The sequence below is a fragment of the Calliphora vicina genome, chromosome 5 (genome assembly GCF_958450345.1).
Source record: "Calliphora vicina chromosome 5, idCalVici1.1, whole genome shotgun sequence".
Lineage (NCBI taxonomy): Eukaryota > Metazoa > Arthropoda > Insecta > Diptera > Calliphoridae > Calliphora > Calliphora vicina.
The window spans coordinates 112719102-112736619 of NC_088784.1; the positions used below are offsets into that span (position 1 = coordinate 112719102).

Consider the following 17518-nt stretch of genomic DNA (forward strand, 5'->3'; position numbering starts at 1 on the left):
GAAAAACTAAAGAATTGATTAGTCAAAACAAACACATGTACTATTCTTCGAGAAACCATAACGTTAGTCAACGCCAAACGTTAAACAATTGCGAGAGTGAAACGCAAAACTCTGGAAGACAGAGACAAAATCACTTAAGTGATTTGCGATTCCTTTATCTACTCAGAGTTCAAAATTACGGCTGTCATCCACTTTTCAATATTGTTGTATTGGCAAAAGTTAACTTTGTTACGATTGTATTAAACATGCCACAATGGTATTTAAGAAATTCTATCAATTCTTTCGGTGAGATCGCTTTGAAAGTTTTAAACCATATTTGAAGTGGGTGTGGTTTTTTATGATGTCCAACATGAATAAGAAATTTAATAAGCTCACGATCGTTTCTGTAGGGTACAAGTGCGACCTATACATTGCAATAAATACGAAAGTTCACAAAAAAGACCATGATTTCGAAAGATTTATTAAGAGTAGTGTCTCCAGTTCAATAATTCACTAAACGGATTTATGGGAAATCTTGAGTATTTAAGTTCAATCGAAAAGGATGCATGGTCACTTCTAGTTTATCATTAAATATATCGATCATTGCACAATATTTGCGATTTTTAATTGAATACCTACTACAAAATATTTCCTTGACTAATGCCAGTAATTTCAAGTAAAAATTTCAAAATATTTTTACTACAAAAATAGCTAAGCACTGATAGAATCTATTTGTTGAAATTGCGGGCAAAATTCAACCAATCCATCCACCTTTTGTGTTTGTTTGTAGGGTAACACATCGGTCGGTCTTGATTGAGCACAATATTGTCGTGTTTGTTTTTGCAACAACTGCATGTGTAATGAATGATGCGCATATTGATTGTGATGTGTGATTTGATTTATTCCGACCAACATCATACAAACACAAAATACAACACAAATTAAACAGAATCAGAATTCTGATTCTGCTCCTAAACTATTTGCAGCAAAAAAAAAAAAATCAAACAAGAAATGAAAAAAATAAAAACGTTCATCACAATGATCATTATTAGCAATGTCAGCAGAAAGTAGCAGTAAAAGATCATCTTACAGTGAAAAAGCTGAAATCCCAAACAAAATTCCAAAAGCCAGCAGAAACAAAAAGCTCTGAATTCAAGCGTTTTTGTTAACAATTTCGAAAACATTGTTCATACGAGTACGTATCTACGTACGTACGTATGTCTGTGAGTAGAAAACAACACGATCAGGAGCAAAAACTTCCCAAAAAACCATTCAAGCTCATTGATATTTTAAGCGCGACCGTATAAAAATATTCTGTTTGGAAAAATAAAAGACATTTTGTCATTTTTGTGCTAAAGTGGAATGGAGAACGATGAACCAAAAGTATCACCTTAAAGCGATGAGGAATGATTCTGAAATATCTCGAAACGAAACAAAAAACAATATACACAAACATTCGTCTCCGTTTAGACAGACAGACAGACAGACAGACAAAACTTAATAAACAAAAAACAGAAATCTTTGAGAGCGAGTACTGTTTGGCTGCTGATCTGCAGCTTTGATATCGAATGGCAGAACAGTAGACATGGAAAAGATCTCTACTGGTTTTTATTTGTTTGCTGTTGCTTATTCTTTGCTTTTTTCTGGTTTCGTTTAAGCGTTTTTATTTAAGGTTTTACACTTTTAAAAGCGAAAAATGTTTAATACTGTCAGTCGTCATGGAATTTTGTTTTCGCAACGCATTACTATACATCGTTGCTCCTCATCATTCCATCAAGTCAACAGCCGAAGCGATCGCGCTCACCCAAAGCATACATTATAGCCATAGTTAAGTCAGCCACTCAGTCAGTCAGCCAGACAGTTGGTTAGCCAAAAATCCAAGCAGCTAACTATGCTTCTGCCCAGCATATTATTAGTTCGTCAGTTAGTTTGTCTCAACTTGTATTGTGAAAGAATTAAGAGGAAGATTACAAGTGCAAAAGATGGACGAGTTAAATAAAACCTTAACGATATTGCATTTTATTTAAATGTTTTAACTACATCTAACATCAACCTAAATGAATCGGTACTTGATAGGGTACTGGAATAACGACCAGACTTTGCATCACATCTTAAACATGTTGCTGCTGATGTTCTCAGATTGTTTTTATTTGGTGTTTGCTGATGTTTATGAACTGTAAAGCAACATTAAAGAACAGCAAAGATGTTTGCGAACGATCGATCGATCGATCGATCCATCCATCGATGAGACGGATGGATGTCTGATTTTATTTTGGTTTGTTAGATGGACGGATGATGCATGGTTGCACGTGATACAATTATGGCAATGTTTTTGTTAATTTCACATTTCTTAATTTTTCTCTCTCCAATGTGTTGGATGGACTGACTGGATGGTTGGTTGGTTGGTTGGTTGCTTGACATTGGTGCAAGTGTGTGTTACCAAATTTATAATGCAGTTTTTATATAAATTTTATTTGATTTTTTTCAACAGTGGGTTCCGACTGGTGCTGTTGTGTCCATAGCTGCGAAATATACGAGCTTCGAATATTTAACGCAATCTCAAATTTTTCAAATTGTACTTTGATTTGGCTTTTTTATGGATATTTGTTCCCAAATAAAACTTGCCTTGACAATCGTTAATGATCTGTTTAGTTAAAAGAGTGAGGAAAGTTTGCATTCAAATGTTGTTCTAATGTTAATGTTTAAATTTCTTTGATGTTTAGTATTTAAGAAATATTAGTCTTGTTTGTGGTTGTTTTGTTTAATCAGCATTACCATCGTTTTCGCCAATTAGAACATGGTTCCCATGAGGTTGAACGCCAGTTAAGTGATGAATACTTTACAAACCAAAAATAGCAAAAAGACAAATACTTGGACACACACATACTCGTACTCGTACTCACAAGCACAAACATTCGTACTAGTCTGGCAGCAAATTGACTTTATAAATTTTAGTAGTTTTTGCAAGTTACTGCAGCAGTGGCAACAAACCGTAGAACATAGTATAAAATGAATTTTACTTTTCATTGCAACAAGAATCGAATTGTTGATTTTGACCAAATTAGTGTTTCATACTCGTACGAGAACTAGAAGTAACCTACCTGATCACCAAACGCTCTGAACATGGGAAAATTAAATACATTTTTGTGCAGCATTTTTAATTTCATTCTTAGTCAACTGTGATCACTTGCCAATGGAGAAACACAGACCGACAGACAGACAGACAGACGAACAGATCACAAATAAGTATTTCGCACCTCACAAGTGCAAAAATTCCCTAAATGGTAGAGACCAATATGGTGTAAAAAACCAACAACAAATCAAATGAACAATGCAATTCCAAAACACATACACATTCATACTGATCGATTATGAATTCTAAACACGAATGTTGCACGCTGCGCCAGTAACACCAGCACCAGCACCATCATCATCATGATCACATTGTATTCATGTAAGTAGTCATATGTTTGCTGGTTGGACTGTTGTTGCTGTTCGGTTCGGTTCGTTCGAGTGTATTGCATAAAATGTTTCATGAATTTCATCAATATTACGGGTATGTATTCTCATCGCCAGTGTCGTTCTCCTCATCATTGTCGTCGCCGTCGTTGTCGTTGTCGTGGTCACCACCATCATCAACACCATACTCGTAATTGTTATTGTTATTATTTGATGTTATTGTTGTTGTTATTGTTGCTGCTGCTGCTGTTATGATGATAAAGTAGTTGTTTGTAGCAAGTAGTTGTAGTTGCGGTTTGCAGTAACGTTTAAATTCATCTAGAAGTTGTTATTTTGTATGTTAAGACTTGTTGACACTTCATTGGCGCGCGAGTTAATTAAAGGCTTCGTAAGCAAGGTAACCAACCATCAATCTAAACTTAAAAATATATATTGACACACACATGGATACACATACATTCATACATAGGTATATACATTAGTATATGTGCATTAAACATACATATGTACGTACATATGTAAGTATCTTACATTTAAGTGTTTGATTTTTACACCAACTCTCTTAACATTATTAAACTGAACAAAAAAATACATAAATACACACGGACACAACTAAATCTGAACTACCATAAATAAGTCGAAAGACCACCAACTGTGCAACTTACATACATATTTATTTATACGCGTTTTTGTATGTTTGTAAGTCCATGAAAATAAAGTATGTATGTTATTTAACGTAAGTTAAGTTGTAAATTCTATATGGTTGTTGTGTGAAATATGTTTTCTCCAATGTAAGTTTGCCAACTGAACATTTTTTTTGCCGAATTCGGTCAGAATTCGTACGCACAAACCGAACCAAATTCGGAAAAATTTTCAAAAAGATATTCATTCCACAAGCGGATTGGATTTTATTTTCGTTACTGTCCTAAAACGTGACCGTGTAATGGGGCTTATACCTCTCAGCCCCAACTTTTTATAACGCACCTGTTGAAGATGTAACAAAACCAGGGACCGTAATAATTATGTATAACATTTATAATAAAAATCACAACATAATTGTTATTTTATGATTTTTATTTTTTTTTTGTCATAAATAATTGTTATTTTTTGATTTTTTTTTGTCAGAGATATTTGTTAGATTTTGATTCAGGATGCACTAAGTAAGGTGAAATCAATAACACAGCGGATTTTTATTTATCTATTTTGAAAGTGGTTGTATTTGTCAAACTGAATTTATTTTGAAAAAATAATAAATTTTATTTTCAAAGAAAACAATTTTTAAATAAAAAAACATGAATGAAAATGTGAATAAAAAGATTACATATAATGAAATTTGGATAAAGCACTAAACCGTTGTTCTTTTTCAAAAATAATTTAAATTTAACGGCGGTTTTTTAGTTAATATGCAAAAATAAAATTTGTTTATTTTTTATTTGACAAATTCAATTTTGACAAAACATATGTTCTTGTCAGCAAAAAATATTGTGTTTGTTGTCGAAACGCTCTCACCTTACTTATTACATCATGATTTTGATTTTTATTTTTTTTTGTCAAAGTTTGACAAATATTTCTGACGAAAAAAAAATAAAAATTATTTATGACAAAAGAAATAAAAATCAAAAATTTTAAAATCATGTTATTTTATGAAAATATAGTTGGAAGCGATTTAAATGGTATGTTTGTCTTGACTCTCCGATATATTTCGGTAATGACAATAAATAAATTCCTTGTTTAAGCACAGTCTGAGAAGTTTACTTCTGAGTAGATACATATTTGTAGCATAATTATCCTTTGAGCTAATTTAGTCAATTCGGTTAGTTATCAGATAATGTTTCAGATTTTTTGCGACATCTAATATATATGTATGTATGTCGTCAAAAAAAAGTTTACTGGGTTATACATTGTGCTAGTAAGTACATGTTGATGTGTGTATGTGAATCTACGTTTGGTAGCAGCTATTTGTGGTTGATATGCTCAGTTGAATTGTATTTTAATTTAATTTTTCCTTAAGAAATTTCCAAAGTGGTGTATATTTTTATGGGGATATTTTACATGAATATTGTGGGTATTTTCAAGACAAAAAATTAAAGAAAAATCTATAAAGAACTACTAAAGCTATTCAAAGTTGGTTGACGAATTTTATAACATTCATGCATTCGAAAACGATAAAAAATGTTTGTCAACTTAAAATTTCTCTTCTGATAGTTTCTGTTTTATAATTCCAGTCAGTATATTTGTAGCATTTGCCATGTCTTCGTATGAGTAATGTTTATTAATTAAAAACAAGTATACTATGAGTATTATAAGGCTGGATTAATGGATGTATTCTTAAGGTAATGGAACAGCTGATCGTTTTTGTTTTGTGTGTAAAGTAGTTAGAGCAGTTTAGACACACACATTTTATCTTTAAATTTTGGATCCTTATAAAACTTAAAGAAGATCTAGATATGTCTGTCTGTCTTGAAATGATATTATTTTTGTCATGAACTTCTTTTGTTTATACAATTTTTTTACTAAATTTTATTTGTGGCGGTTAACAAATAAAGATATTTTCATTTTGGAAAGAGGAAAAATAATTTATTAATTACACGGTACTACGAACGACGTAGCGTGGGTTATAGGGCTTGCTGAGTTCATTACAAATTTTGTCAAAAAATTTCAGAAACACCCTCAAATTCAAAAGTTCGTCAACTTATCGATATGTAACTCAGTCAGTTTTTGTCCGACTTAAATAACGGGTTTGGATATAAAACTGATTACGCTTTTGAATGACGTGCATTTTTTGATACATTTGTAAGTTATAAGTATTGTTTTTGTTAAGAATATCTAAAAGAAAAACAAAATGTATAAATTTTTTTGATTTTAATCGCTTTTCAGTGTTTATTTTGATATGGAAGCTTATAAAAATTTATATCAATGTATAAAGGAAATTTAATTCTTTATAAAACATGAAAATTGTAAAAGTTATTCAACTTTTCATTAACACCTTTTTTAGTATTTTCTCCCTCAGCCCATATGAATAAAAAAAACCAAAAACTATAAAAAAAAAAAGATTTTAACAAATTTTTAATTTACAAGGTAAATTTTGTCGAACTTTTTTCGAAAAAGTTTAATAACTTTTGCAAGTATAAACAGCTCGTTTTTGTCTACATAAAATTTCTTTAAAATACTGTTTAAATAGGGTTCCGTAGAAAAAACTTAAAATAACTATTGTTAAATTTGAAAAATTACGAAAAAAAAACAAAGGCGAAACTATTTATAAAAACTTACACAGTTTCTTGACATATAGATTTTATGCATACATTTTGTGGAAGATTAATTCATTACCTTTCCATAATCGGTAGAAAAATTACTGAGTTAGAGGTACTAAAGTACTACGACCTAACCTTTTTTTCAAAATAACTAAAAATTTCAAAATATTTGAAAACGGTTTTAGTATGTCCTCACCTAGGCCTACAATCCCCATTATGTCGCTTTTCAAGTTATGATATTAATTTGTATTACAATAAAATTGATTTAAATAAAAAACTCTTAGTTTAAATTTTTCCTGTGCATAACCAAGTTTTTTTCTGCATATATATGTGCATATTTTCCCGTTTTTTCTTTCTTAGTTAAACTTGCCCTGTTAATAACAATGAGTGAAGAATTGTTTCCATTGACTATAACAAACTTTAATGCTCTGACAATTCCCTGGCCAAGAATTGTTGTCATTTACAAATCTAAAGGTTAATGTAATTATTTATTGTTTTTTGCAAGTTAAAGAATTTAAATTTTATGCGGCTTGTTTACATATAATTTCCCCTAAATATGTCTAAACATTTATTTTTCCGTGTAGCAATAAATGACAAATTTCAACCTTAAATTTAATCTGGATAATAACAGAAATTTCGCAAATTTTTGAAATTAGAATTTCTGGAAATTTATATTTTACTTGGTTGGTACTGATCGTAGATTATTTGATAAATTTAAAACAATTTTAAATCAAAAGTAACACAATAGTGTATGAGGCGGTCCATAACAAAACATAATAGTAACATTAAAATATATGTAGTAAACCATTGTTAATTACCATACCAAAGATCAATAATTTTACTGTAATTGAATACTGAATATAATTCAGAAAAAAAAAATATTCACCATGAGTATTTTCACAGAAAGGTCCACCGTGACTAACATTGTATTAAAAAGTGTATACAGTCTTATAATATAATGCATTTTCGGATAATATAGTTGTTATCATGAGAAAATTAGACTGAAAACTGAAAATATATTTTTCATTGTTCTTGGATACTTTTAATGACACTCATCTTATAAAATATTTCTATCAACAACAAATTATTTCAAATAAAATAGATCGATTGACGGTAAATTTTGCATTTGATTTTGGTCATGTTCCAATGTCGCGTTTGTTTGTTATCAGTACTACGAGATAGTTCTAACACAGTTGCTGAAATGAAAATAATTTTACTCACTTTGCTTTGTATTGTGATTTCTATAATAATACTTATATGTAAATACAAAGTTTTTTTAGTTTATGAAATTTTTAGTTGAAATTACTTGACTAATGGGTATTACAGACACGACGGAAACATATGTCGCGTGGCAAATCATACTAGATGATAATAATATAAAAATATTCCATAATCAATTGTTTTCCAATTCGCTGATTTGTACATTTTCCTAGAGGTAGCGGAAAACGTGTTATATTTTTTCTCTTGTTCGAGATACCTTGATTATTGCTAATATATTGGAAACAAATAATCGACATAGTGCTACAAATATGATATCGAAAAATGTAAATAAGAAGAAACAAATTTCAGATTTCTTTATTTTTTCACTTCCTAGGCATATGGATCGTTTATCCAACAAATTGCGTTTTGTTATGGATCTCCTCATATGTTTGTATTAAAAAGAGTAGTTTAAATTATTAATTTGGATTTAAGCATTTATTATAGTTTTTATTTTAAATTTTTAATTCTTCATATATTGTTTTCACACTTTTACTAATCTAATCTACTTGATTTACATACGTATGTGTGCATGATAATCACACCCACACACACACACACAAACATTTAATACACTTACATTAATATTTATATACATACATTGAATAGAACTGAAATTAATACTCGTAAATACATGAACAAATACTTTTACAAATTTTAAAACAAATTAGTAAATAAGCATTAAAAAAAATACATTATTAACACCGATGACACCTTAATTGACCACCTCTACTGTCTCACAGTTATCATCCGATTCGTTTTTAGCCACATTCAGTGTTGGCGAACAACGACGTTCATCGTCGCAACTGTCCTCGCCCACACAACTGATGTGGCTGCCGGTACTGCTGTGATTGCTGCTACTACTGGCCGAACACACACTAATGTTGCAGTCCTCTTTCTTGGGACTTAGATTAAGGAAACTATTTCGTTTCAGGTCATTCTGATCGAGTGAAGCATTCAGGCGCATTCGCTTCTCTGGTTTCTTTAGGAGCTCTTCTATGGAGTAGGGATTGCGTTTACGCGTTGAAGAAGACGTGGTTAGATTTATAGTTGCCGGGGATGATTTACCAGAATCGCAATCACTTAAAGCATCACCCGCCGAGGGTGTAGTCAAATCAAGGGAACTTTCCGATTTGGTGTAACCGCCACTGCTGGAGCCGTGCTGAGTCGAAGGGAAATATGCATTTGAAGGGGTCTGAGTATGAGCAGCGTAGGGCAGGAATTGGCTGGCGGCTTGGACATGTTGTGTGTAGTAGAGAAGGGAAGGATTCCAAAACCAATGTTTCTGTAGTGCCGCCGAATACGAGAGATCTTGTGCTGTTAATTGAGTTGTCAGCGACGTTGGGCTGGAACTAGTGGTTGCCAAAGCATTTAAGGGATGTTTTGGCGAAGGCTTAATGGGATGGTCAGCAGCAGTAACTGCTGCAAATGCATTTGTGGTAGATGCAGCATTAGAAACTTCTCCATATCGGTAATGATTTGGTAGGCCATGTGGTGGCTGAGAATGAGAAGATCTGGTGTGTGTGTAAGTTGACGGATCAGATGATGAACTTGTTACGCTTGAGGAGTTAGAGGGATTATTGTACAACTGATTTTGTGCATTGTATGGAGTTGCTGTTACGTGATGGCCTCCAGAAGCTGCCGCTACTGCAGCTGCATTTTGTTGATTTGATGTCATTTCATCGGTCCATAAACCACTATTGCGTAAAATACGATTAATGGAACTAATAGATGGTACCGAGCTGGGATCGCATATACGTTGCTGCTGCAATTGTTCACGTATCTCCCAGGCAAACAGGCCACTATTTTCCTCCTTTAAACGTATTATTTTCTTGACGACTGTAGGGGTGGCCACTTGCTGCAATAGAAGAGGAAGACAAAAAGATTTGATCAGTTTAAGTTTTTTTTTAATTTTTTTATGTTGTAAGATAAATGTTAAAATAAGCTTAAAACTTCCGCTAAATGTCGTGCAGTGCAAACAATTAAATACCGTGAAATTTCAATTGTTTTTTATATTTTGTGTTCTTTTGTTTTCAAATTTTGCAGTCATGCAATCATTTTAAAATCTACTACTTAACCCATTGTGGGCTTTATTGGTGCTTAGTTTTGATGCATTGCTTGTGTGTTAACCAAACTATATTGTGTCGTAACAGTGTTTATTATAACTTTAAACGAAAAAGGATTAAACATCTGACCGACTTGCTCAAATTGTATACAAATTTTATTCAAAATAACACTTCCGACACCCTTTTTGTGTAAGTCTATTAAATTGTAGTTTTTCTTTTTAAATCCTCCCCTAAAGTAGAAAATAAAACTACAAATCCAACCAATACTGATGCATTCGATGACGTGTGACTTGGCAATTCATTAAAAATTCATAAATAAAAACGGAAGTTTATGGACACATAAATTGTAAAATACACTTGATGTCTTGATGATTATCAGTTAATAACAAAAGAAACAACAATGAGAACGGAAGAATTTCTAATATAAAAAAAATGTTAAACACGCCAACATATGAGCATTATTCTTACGATTATTTAAACACAAAAAGGTGTTAAATGCACGTTTTGTATTTGAACTAACTTACCGCCTCCTCCTACTCCCACTCCCACTCATGCAACCAGCAAAAGAATACACTGGCACTTGTCCTAAAACTAATAGGTGTTTGAAAAGTGATTGATTTTTTATTCAACTCGCTCATGTTTCGTTCGTTTTGTTTAGATGTTTACACATGTACACATGTGGCTTTATTTGAAATTAAGTATTTACCAGGAACCTTCATTTTTTTATTAATTAACTGGGATATATGATTGATTAGCCATTAAATGACAACTCACGAAATACTTTAAAGAGTGTGAACGTATGTATAAAATAGAAAATTGTTAAATGTTCTAGACTCAATTTGAGGTTTCTTTCCAAAGACATTTTTCACACTTCCAACTCCTATCAATTTTATTTGGAATAAAAACCAGTAGCTGCTACAACTTATTACAGCCATAAAGTTGGAATTATGTGGAGATTAATTTTCTGTTTCTGTAACCATAAATACGTAAATTGTGATTGTATTTACATACCTTATAATAATAATAATAATATCAAATTTACTCATATTGTGTGTTGGTCTTATCAATTGTTACACTTTTAATATTCTACATGGGCCTGAGAAATTTTGCATTGGAAAACACCTGAATTTCTTTTTGTGGCCCACCTAGCCCGACAGTCAATTTATGCACATCGTTACATTTTGTTTATGCTTTAAATGGTTTCGCTTATAAGTTAATTGTTGTTGTTTTAGGTTTTAGTGTTTAGTTTTGTTGTTGTTGTGCTTCTTATCACATTTTAATAACAACAACATTGTTTGTATTCAGGAGAGATTGATTTGCAATGTCTTTAGTTATTGATGTTGCACAGTGGTTTAGAAACTTTTTATTTTGGAAATAATCCGATAGCTCATGATCGTTTGGAGATATTTTAATGAAATTTCACGTAGTCAGTGCTGAGGTATTTTTCAAATTTCAAATAAAATAGCAAAAAAGTTCCATACAGTTATCTGGTCCATATAAAAAATTATGCGCTTTCAAATTCATATTATTTGTCTTATAAATATTTCTACGGGCTCGTATACATTTTGTATAAGTTTCTAAAAGAATACTTAAAGTAAATGCTCATTTACGGGAATAGGGTTCCCATTCAGCCGTCTCCAATTTTGAAGAAAAATTTTAGATTTATTTTAAGAATTCTAAAAATGCAAAGCCACGATTATAAAAACATATTATTATTGAATGGCCGACCCTATATATATAGTTTAATTATGATAAATATTAATAAGATATTACACGGTATATAACCACATACCGGCTTCTTTTATGACAATTTTAAATTTTTGGAGCATATTTTTTTCTTTTTGGAATTGATAGTTATTAACCTATTAATTAAAAGAACTTTCGATTTTTTTTACATTGATTCGAATTCGAATTTTTTTTAGCGAAAAATCACCAAATCATGAAATTTCATTTTTATCATAAGTAAATGCTATTCTGAAAATTTATTTCTAAAAAAAAATTTTTTAAAATTTTTATGCTCTAATCCTAAGGCTTTCAGTATATATACCAAATACTTATATATAGTGATTATACCTATCTTTCAGCCAGTGATGCCAGGAGATATTTTCAGAAATCCCTACGCTAATGAAAAAAATCCCTTTTTTTCCCTACACACAATTTTTATTTTCCCTACATTTTTTTCAATTTTGAACAGCTAAGTTGTGTTCAACTAAGGCTTAAGCGGATTTCGAAATTCACCACATCATTGTTTTTCTGCGTGACTTATTTGTCAAAAAATTAATCCAGTGTTTTGGTTTTTGTCTTTGAAATATTTTTTGTGCATTTGGGTATTAGCATGTTTACTTAGATCTGCTTTAGCGCAATTGAATATTTTGTCAAAAGCCTTGCTTCTGCATTTAAAGTCGTCTCGCAACTTAAGCTGTATTTATCAGAAACGAATCGGAAATTTTTTCTAAAATTAGTTATGTTTCAATTTGTAATGTATTAATGTTATTTACTACTTAAAAACTTACTTATTAAAATCGAAGAGACCTGCAAAGTCGGCGTGCGTACGTAAAAAAATGCATAAATCAAAACAAGTCTTTTCTTCAAAAGAAAATTTATTGTAGAAACTACTATAGTAGTTGCCAAAGTTATCAGGGCGAAGGCGACGATGGTATGAAAGATGCGACATTATTAATTACTTCTTATTATACCAGATTTACGAATTTCTAATGATACACTTAAAAAGATTTTATATTTTTTAATTTTATAATTGGAAAATCTATATGTAGTTTTATATTGTCATTGGAAAAAAATCCCTACAATTCGAAAAAAGTAAGAAATCTTTCCTTTTTTCCCTACATGCGAAATTTTGGAAAAAAAATCCCTACAAAAAGGGAAAATTCCCTACACCTTGCCTTCTCTTGAAAGATATCTCCAATCGTTCTACCGAATTATTTTCAAAATAAAAAGTTTCTAAATCACTGTGTGCTGTTGTTGTGAAGTTGTTCAACCAAACTCAATATCAATGTGAAAACTATTGTAGGATCAAGTCCGACCACATGACGCCCTATTGATCATGTACTATGGCACATTAAAAGTATTTTCGGTTACTCTGTTTCCAAGATTTACATAACATAACAACATACATTATTTGAAACATTAATGAAATAAATGTTGATTTTAATGAATATTTTGTTTCGCGATTTTAAAACTGATTAAATTCAAAGACGCAGCAACATTCTTATTGTCTTCTCTCTTTAAAAAAAAAAACTTACAAAACCTACAAAATATGCACTTTCTTATACATTTCATGTGGTGAAAGTTAGATTAGAGAAGAACGAGAATTTTTTTCCGGCATATGCTGGGTTGTAGGGTACAAAGTCTACTGCATGTTAGATAAATATGTACATAACACATGTAATCAAAAACTAAATCAATAATATCGCTCTAACAATAACAATAAAAATTTATTATAATGTTATGAAAGTGTGATTTGTTAAACATGTTTTGACGAATACAACAAAGCAAATAACACTCTTCACACATTTATTGAGGTTCCTGTAAATATTGATTTAACCACAAAATGTCAAGAGGTTCATTTATTTAGTAGCATTATTTTGTTTGGGGTTTTTTTTAATGAGGGAAGTAAGTAGATAAAGAAAAACTATATAACAAATTTGGATAAATAGAAGTGATGGCATTATTAACGAATACCAAAATATACAAAATCAGTTTCCAAAATTTAAATTAAGCAAAAAGCCTTAGTCCGATAACATCAATATGTTTTTCGGAATGAAAGTTAGTTACTTAACAACAGAGTAATCATTTGAATTCGTATATAATTTAGTTTTTTTGGAACGAGCTTAGCTGCTAATAATTTATATACAAAAATATTATCTGCTGTAAAACTTACCTTAGTTTTACTGCCTCCTATAGACCCGGGACGTATTGAACCAGTTTCATAAAAGCGTGTAAGAATTTTGGAAACACAGCCTAAAATGGATAAGGATAAGAAATAATATTTTGTTATTTTGGTAAACAATTTGTACGTATAGAGCAATGGAAATACGAAATTTTAACAATTTAAGTTACAAAACTAAAAACTTACCATGAGATACTAATAGTTGTCGTGATATATCGCAAGGTCTAACACCGCACAAAGCCAACTCCACAATGCGTCGCCGTACACAATCTGGCAAAGGACGTCCATTAACAAAAACTCCTCCCAACTGATTAACACCAGCTTGACCTGTAATCAGAATTATTAAAAATATATTAAGAATTTGCATTCAACCAGAGAAATTTACATAAGTTTTGCATACATTTTGCAGAATTTTTTGCCAATTGAATGATTCAGTCATGGTGAACAAATTTTCAAGTTGTGACTGTAAAATTTTAGATGGGGTAACAACAATTTCGTTAGTTCTAACTCAGCAAATAACGAAATAAAGTAATTTTTAAATTTGGTGTATAATTTCGCAAAAATTATTTCAGTTTTCAAGAAAAAGTTTTGAAGTTAACTCTTTCTCTCAAGTGTGTTGAATCCACATACTACTTGTATGTGAGAAGAGAGAGAAGTTGTAAAAAAAATTAAAGCCTTCCATTCTTGTTAGTCTTGGTAACAAATAAAAATCTATATAACAAAAGTGAACCGGTTATTTTTGGTGAATAAATCCGAATACGGATTTTTCTTAAACACATATTTCTGGTTAAACCGAAAAACTGATTTTTACAAGGCTTTTTAGGATACTCAACTGTAAAAGATAAATTTGGAAAGAATTTCCAGAATATTTATTTACTATATAAACCATTTTGATTCGTAAATGTCCAAGTTATCGAAAACGTTATTTGAATATTACATGTTGTTGGAGCAATTGCACAAGAAATTGAGATATGCGATGTACGCCATCATACATTTTTTAAGCAAATTCATTCCGTACACCTCACAATTCCATATGTATGTAAGTAAAACTACAATATTTTTCATGAGTTTGGTTAAAATGATTTACTCTTGTGGTTACAATACGAATAAACGTGTAAGAGAGAGTGTATGCAGTAAAAGATCATAAACACGATTTTATTATCCTCAATGAACAAAAAGGGGAGAACCAAAGATTAACAACAATTTCAAGAGCCGCCTGGTATTGATCGTAAAAAAATCATAATAACCGTGAAGGTATTTTGATGTTGTTGTCGCTGGTGTTGTTGTTGTTGCTGTTGCAGTTGTCCATCATGAGCATGTTTAAGCATAATGTTTGAATACTTAAAAGGAATAATGGTTAAATTAATTGAAAAATGTGCAAAAACAACAAACTTTATTTAAGCAATTAAACATTCTTGAAGTAATCAAACTCATATATGTATGTATGTATAAGTAGTAGTTAGTCGTAACTCATTTCTGTAAGTTTTATTATGTTTTTAATAAATACTCAAAAAAGAGATCATTGTACCTTTAAAGAGTTAGCCGTAAAGTGATTAAGAACCACACACATGGTTTAAAATTTTGACTCTTTTTGAGTTGAGTGGAACGACGAGGTTTAAGTGTTAAGGAGCCAAATGTAATTAAAGAAGTTTGTAAATGCTAGAGAGTGTGTATGTATTTGCTTTTAATTTGTATGTTTGTTGGTTTTATTTTATTTAATTTTATTTGATGTAATAAAACTTAAACCAACATTTACAATGGCGTCATTAGTTATTTAATTTAATTTTTATTTTAGTTTTTGACTCACCTGTATGCGGCATAGTGGCGGAGGCTTCGCGTTTACTTTTTAATGAGAGACGTACTACGTGTCTGTAAAGTCTTCTAATCACTGTGTTCGTATCTTAGCTGGAGCAATAAAATCACAAAACTGAAGAACTGTAGATCGTTTTTTTTACGAGCGTGCCAACCAACAGCCAGTTAGTTGTGCAATGAATTGAAGAATTGTTCCAAATCAGAACTAAAACATTCGAAATGAAATTCAAACTGTATTTATTTTTAAAAAGTATTTATTTACGTTGATTTTATGTTTGATTTTTCCACGAAAACCGCTGCGTTAATGTCTGAAAATAAAAAGATTTTCAATAAGCAAAACAATTCGAATCGAATCGACCAAAGAATACAATATGTATAAATAAACTATGTATTTAGTAGTACATACTAACTAGTAACACAAAATAAAATTTCTGTTCCAGCTTAAGGATCAGTCAAAGTGTAACTGAGTTAAATTAAATTTAATCACATAAAAGCGTACTGGTCATTGCATGTCATTTATCCATAATATGAAAGAAAATTATGCAAATATCTAGTCGGAAAAATAAATTCATTCGAAACCTTAATGCCCATGTTTTCTTTATAATTTAACGACAATCAATATTTGGTCTTTTTCGCTGCTAATTTTTGAATATTTTAATTTAACCCAAAATTAAAGGACGGTACAATGCCAAAAAAAACCCACACACACACACAAACACACAAAAAAGATATGCAAATTTACACCTTAAAAGCCAACCGAATTACTTCCGTTTCCGTTCCATTTCGAATTCTTTATAGTGCAACGCCTGTCAACATGCATGAAAATCCTATAAATTTCATTTATATTGTGAAAAAGGAAAACTTGACTTGAATCAACCACACAACAGCTTTCAATGTGAGGTCAGCGTGGAAAAACTCCGTTAAGATTTCGTTTTTCAGGTTATAAAAATTGTACATACTTAACAGAAAAATAATACTTAAAACAAAAAACGCAAATGCTTGTTAATAAACCAAATTATAATCAAATGTAGCTCCAGAAACTGAAACACACAACCCAGCAGTTAAGCAAGTAGTCAATGTATCCCTTATAGACAGTAATTGTCACTAATTTCTGATCACTTGGCTGACTCCAATTTATATATTTTTGGTCATTTGACATGTATGTGCTCTTTGTAGTGTAGAGAGAAATCAGTTGGTTACTTTATACATCCCATGAAATATAGCATGAATAATTTAAATGTCTCTAACTAATCCAGAGCGTAGTCAATTTAAATGTTTACTTTGTACTGCACTTTTTTGTGAGTAATTCGTATAAACTGGTTTCATACAAATTGTGTTGATATAATTCTCATACAGTTTATTTTCTTTTTGCTGAATATACCGACATCCCATGTAACCTAGCGTGAAGTCAATTGTCACTTTGGTGTCTCTAAGTAACCTAGAATGTAGTCACTTGAAACGTATATTTTGTACTGCACTTTAGAAAGTAGTTAGTTTACTCCACCAGAAGTTATCTATTGGAGAGATGTCGGAGGAAGATTCGTCAATTAGCACCGTACATGTTAAAATAACTAGTTTTGTAGCTGATCAAGTAACCAGTTAAGTAGCTAGTAAGGTAACTGACTCTATGTAACCGGTATATGAATCCAAAATAACTAGTCACGTAAATAGTTATGTAACTAGTTGTCACCCTAAATGATAAGGTAAAATCACTAGCTCGGAACAGTCTCCTAGAACTGCTGGGACACACAAGTCCTTTAAAACGACAATAAGAGCAAAACAAAACA

The 17518-nt window shown here is 31.0% G+C and overlaps 1 protein-coding gene across 1 annotated transcript; it reads right to left on the bottom strand.

The window, feature by feature from the left end:
• Positions 1-8506: 8506 nt before the first annotated feature.
• Positions 8507-15739, bottom strand: Poxn (Pox neuro). The gene is made up of 4 exons (XM_065512786.1): positions 15727-15739; positions 14106-14246; positions 13911-13990; positions 8507-9804 (listed from the first exon to the last, which is right to left on the bottom strand). Exons 1-4 carry the CDS (start codon positions 15737-15739, stop codon positions 8662-8664), a joined length of 1377 nt encoding a protein of 458 aa, XP_065368858.1. The 3' UTR covers positions 8507-8661.
• Between the last annotated feature and the right edge of the window lie 1779 nt (positions 15740-17518).

Bases quoted from the DNA above. Each gene is read 5' to 3' on its own strand.
- Poxn (XM_065512786.1), bottom strand. The intron at 13,991-14,105 runs GTAAGTTTTTAG...TATCCATTTTAG, and splicing joins ACAACTATTAGTATCTCATG to GCTGTGTTTCCAAAATTCTT. The intron at 9,805-13,910 runs GTAAGTTTTACA...CTTCTATTGCAG, and splicing joins TAGGAGGCAGTAAAACTAAG to CAAGTGGCCACCCCTACAGT.